Below are 3,821 nucleotides of genomic sequence, written 5' to 3'. Positions count from 1 at the left end.
GCATACATGTAATATTTCTCTATAAATCAATAATTTTGTATCATCGAAGCCTTAAAATTCCTATACTGAATACAAGGTTAAATTTCGGCAAATCACCGATCGCCTGTTTGAGCGCCTAACTTTATCATTTTATTTGCCCTGATTCAAACTCTTACACTTGATTTATATTCGAACGATGAGAAAAAGCTCAAAAAGGCGAGTTCAGCACTGCAACTTTCAGCTCGAGATAATTTGAAATTCGCCAGATATGGTCGATTGAATGGAGCTCAAAATCGGCAAATCACAGATCCGTCACGTTAATAATTATTTTCGATATTATATTTTAGGTTACTCCTATTTGGCAAACGTTGTGTTGTCGTCGACAACGGACTACAATCTGGCAATCAACGCTCATACGTTTCTCGTGTTTTGTTGGAATTTGATGGCGCGTTCAGTTTCAACAGTGTCAATTTGTTTCGACAACTTCACGTGGCAGGGTAGGTTTATATTAGTGTAAATTCAGATGTAAACCGATTAAAATTAGGGGATGCAATGTTGATCAAATTCGGCCGGACAAAAAGTGACCAAGAAGGCGCTGCTCTGTTTCCCAAGCATGTTTACGCAAATCCCACCAGTCCGGCAGTATGCCCAATTCTGAGGTCTGTTCCATGATTTAATTTAGATTTACGTGATATTAAATGTGCAACCTCTGAATTTAGCCTTGCGATGATTGTGTTTACGAGAGGTTTAACGTCTGGCCAGCGAACGAAATTGGTCTTTGGAGCAACGGCCCAAACCCGATTTTCGAGGTGGCTGCTTAAAGTCTGTTCTGTGAACGAAGCAGAAATACTGGCAATGGGGATGACAATTTCCGAGATTGGCACCCATTCGTTCCGAAAAGATGTTGCGACAGCACTGTCCAACTCACCGGGTGGGCCACAGGCAGTCTCGATTTGGCTTCGTGCGGGATGGAGCCTTGGAAGTGTGCAAGGGCGGTACATTTTTGAAGGCTCTGGTGGCGACCAATTTGTTGGACGTGCTGCGACAGGTAAAGGACAAATTATTCAAACTTTGGATTATAAATTATGACTTCGATTTTTTCATGAATTATAGGCTTGCCATTAGATTATAAATTATGACTTCGATTTTTTCATGAATTATAGGCTTGCCATTGACATCAAGCACATTTGCGTCGTTGCCCCCGCATTTTTTGGAGCACCTGCTTTGTCACTTGGTGAATGGGAGACGGTAGTGCCTGGGTACGCCACGGATTATCCAGCATGCTTCCGATGTGTGGTGCCATACCTATTGGCGTCACTGGCATTCCACCACAGCTGGTTGAAAATGGCATTGAGTCCTGACCACCCTCTCTTTCTGTCCCCAATTTGGCGCTCTGGTTTTTTTATTGGCCTGTCCAAACGAGTTCATGGTGGCGTCGTGGCCAATCGTGCTACTGGGATGTTTGCGACTGGTGTGCCACCACACGTAACCCTGGTTAACCGTCTGGACCAATTGGAAACTGGGTTTAAAACGTTTGAAAATAACATGTTTGACAAAATCGACAATATTCCCGAAAGTGTGGCGATGGCGATCAGCGGCCGGGCCCCTACAAGTGACTCAACCCCAGTAACAATTGGGATGATGCACGATTCGTTTGAGCTCCTTCGGCATCAACTGTTGGCGGATTTGAGGTCGGCATCTTCAAGTACACCCCTGGTCGAGCGATCACTCCCGAACTTCGACATGATGAACGACCCAACCAACCCGTTCAAGTCCAAAGGACAAACAATTTGGTATGCCCCAGCACCAAAACGTTCGATTTGTGGACTCTGTGGTGGAGTGGAAGCGAAGCCCACAATACTCCTCCATTTCGCACCTTGAGGCGAAAAGATTTCCCCAGAAACAGCGACAGGGTCAACTTTTCCAAAGCCACAGGAGTGATTGATTTGATTTTGAACATCACAACGACAACTCTGCAATTTGAAATCAACATGACGGTGGCCCAGCGAAGCGAGGTGTACCTGACAGGAATGAGAAGCATCTGGACAGCAATTTCAGCAGCCACTGGAGTTTCCCCTACAAAGCGGCGAGTCGACGACATATCCTACCACACCGTGTACGATTTAATAAAGAAGCAAATCATCACAGCTCCGTAATAAAGGTTTATACGTGTGTTTACCATTGCCTTTTGACTCAGCTAACCTCCACAATGGTCCGGTCACGAACAGCTGCCATTGTGCACGCAAATGGCCCGGTCACGGGAATGGCAGCTGCCACCACGTCCGTGAATGGTCCGTTCTCGGCCACGGTTGCCGCCGCCGTGCCTTGGAAAAGTCCGGTCGCGGTCGTGACTGCCATCTTGACGGGGAACGTCATGTCTTAATCATTGACGCTTGGTCACTTGTGTACCTTGAGTTGTGTCTTGTATGGATCGACTACAGTATACATAGCTCGCTTATTGCACGATTGAATGACTAAAGTGACGTTGCACCTTGTAGATGGCGTGCTGTACAACGGACTTGTCCAGGGCGTTCGTGCGTGTGGCTGGTTTGCCGAGAGTGAAATGGATAGCCCGTCTAAAACCAATATAACACAAAATCGGATTATAAAGGGATTCGTATTGCATTCGTAAAGGGTCCAATAAAGGTGAATGCTACGTACTGTAGGGGAGGCAGTTTTTCACTAACTAGTTAGTGGTGTTTTGGGGTTATGCTCATGTGTTCAGGTAGAGTTAAACATGGGGCATCACTCGTGGTTAAATGGTTAAATGGTGTGGTGGAGTTTTACTTAGTGGGCATTACTGGATTGTTGCTTCATAGTCAAGCAGCCCAGTAAGTGGAATATCACTCCATCATAGCTAACGTAAAACAAGCAAACATGCCGTGGGCCCTATATCTTTGCGAAGGTAATCGTGTTAGAGTTTTACTTTGTGAGCTGTAGTGCTGGTCATACCATACAGTTCGAATGCCTACGCGTCGATACTCATGAGCCTAGATACCGTATGCCCAAGCAATTCTCGTTAAGTTCCAGCGTTTAACCACGAGCAAAACACCAACACATTGACACTTTCGGTGACCACCAGTAAAAAGTCAAATGGCCACAAGTTTTTATCCTACTAGTATTGTTAAACAGAACTTATATTCAATGTAAGCTGTACTATCGCAGGTAGTAATTCGAGTAAGTACTGCTGGTGGCTCCAATTTCGAATCGATTTGACAATGTCAATGAGCAATGTCAGTTAATGTTGTTTGTGTCTCCAGCTTCACAGCGTTGTCGGATGGATGCTCTTGTTTTATTTGAAGTGCTTTTAATTCGCTAGACTTACAGTTACTGTTTGTGGCAGTGACATACACGAACACAAAAATATACTTTGACAACTACAAATGTTCCTTATACGTCGAAGTTTTTCGAAGCATTAATCAATATACAAGTAACTACCTATTTCCCCCACCTTACAGTGAGCTACGCGTAGACTTCACTTGTTTGTCGGGGTACCGGTAGTATCGTTACGTAGAATATTTTTTATTACGGGAACAATCGGATTCGAGTCGCCGATGAAGGGCTTAGTGATCAAGTTAGGGCTGCGCAACTACTATTCATATAAACTCAAATATTCTGTTAATAATGTATTTCAAAGCACCAAATTAATACGTCACAATAAAAACCCCTGTCCGCCCCCCAAATCTAGTACATGGCTTACATCGCTATTATATGTATGTACAAAATATAGCTTGGATTGAGGCTGCGTTCAGTTGGTAAAATAATATATATACTACGTAGTAGTTGGTGATGTGTGGCATAATTTCGGCCGGGCGTAGGTAGATGTGCTTTGTGTTAGGTGA

General features: G+C 44.3%; 1 protein-coding gene across 1 annotated transcript; it reads right to left on the bottom strand.

The window, feature by feature from the left end:
* Positions 1-1,570: 1,570 nt before the first annotated feature.
* Positions 1,571-2,355, bottom strand: H257_17803 (hypothetical protein; the record flags this gene model as incomplete). Its single annotated transcript, XM_009846746.1, has 4 exons — positions 1,571-1,585; positions 1,856-1,952; positions 2,001-2,083; positions 2,182-2,355. 4 exons carry the CDS (start codon positions 2,353-2,355, stop codon positions 1,571-1,573), a joined length of 369 nt encoding a protein of 122 aa, XP_009845048.1.
* Between the last annotated feature and the right edge of the window lie 1,466 nt (positions 2,356-3,821).

The sequence above is a fragment of the Aphanomyces astaci genome (genome assembly GCF_000520075.1).
Source record: "Aphanomyces astaci strain APO3 unplaced genomic scaffold supercont1.120, whole genome shotgun sequence".
NCBI classification, from domain to species: Eukaryota; Oomycota; class Saprolegniomycetes; order Saprolegniales; family Verrucalvaceae; genus Aphanomyces; species Aphanomyces astaci.
Note: the sequence above shows the minus strand (reverse complement) of the source record. Positions and strands in the feature narration are given on the sequence as shown.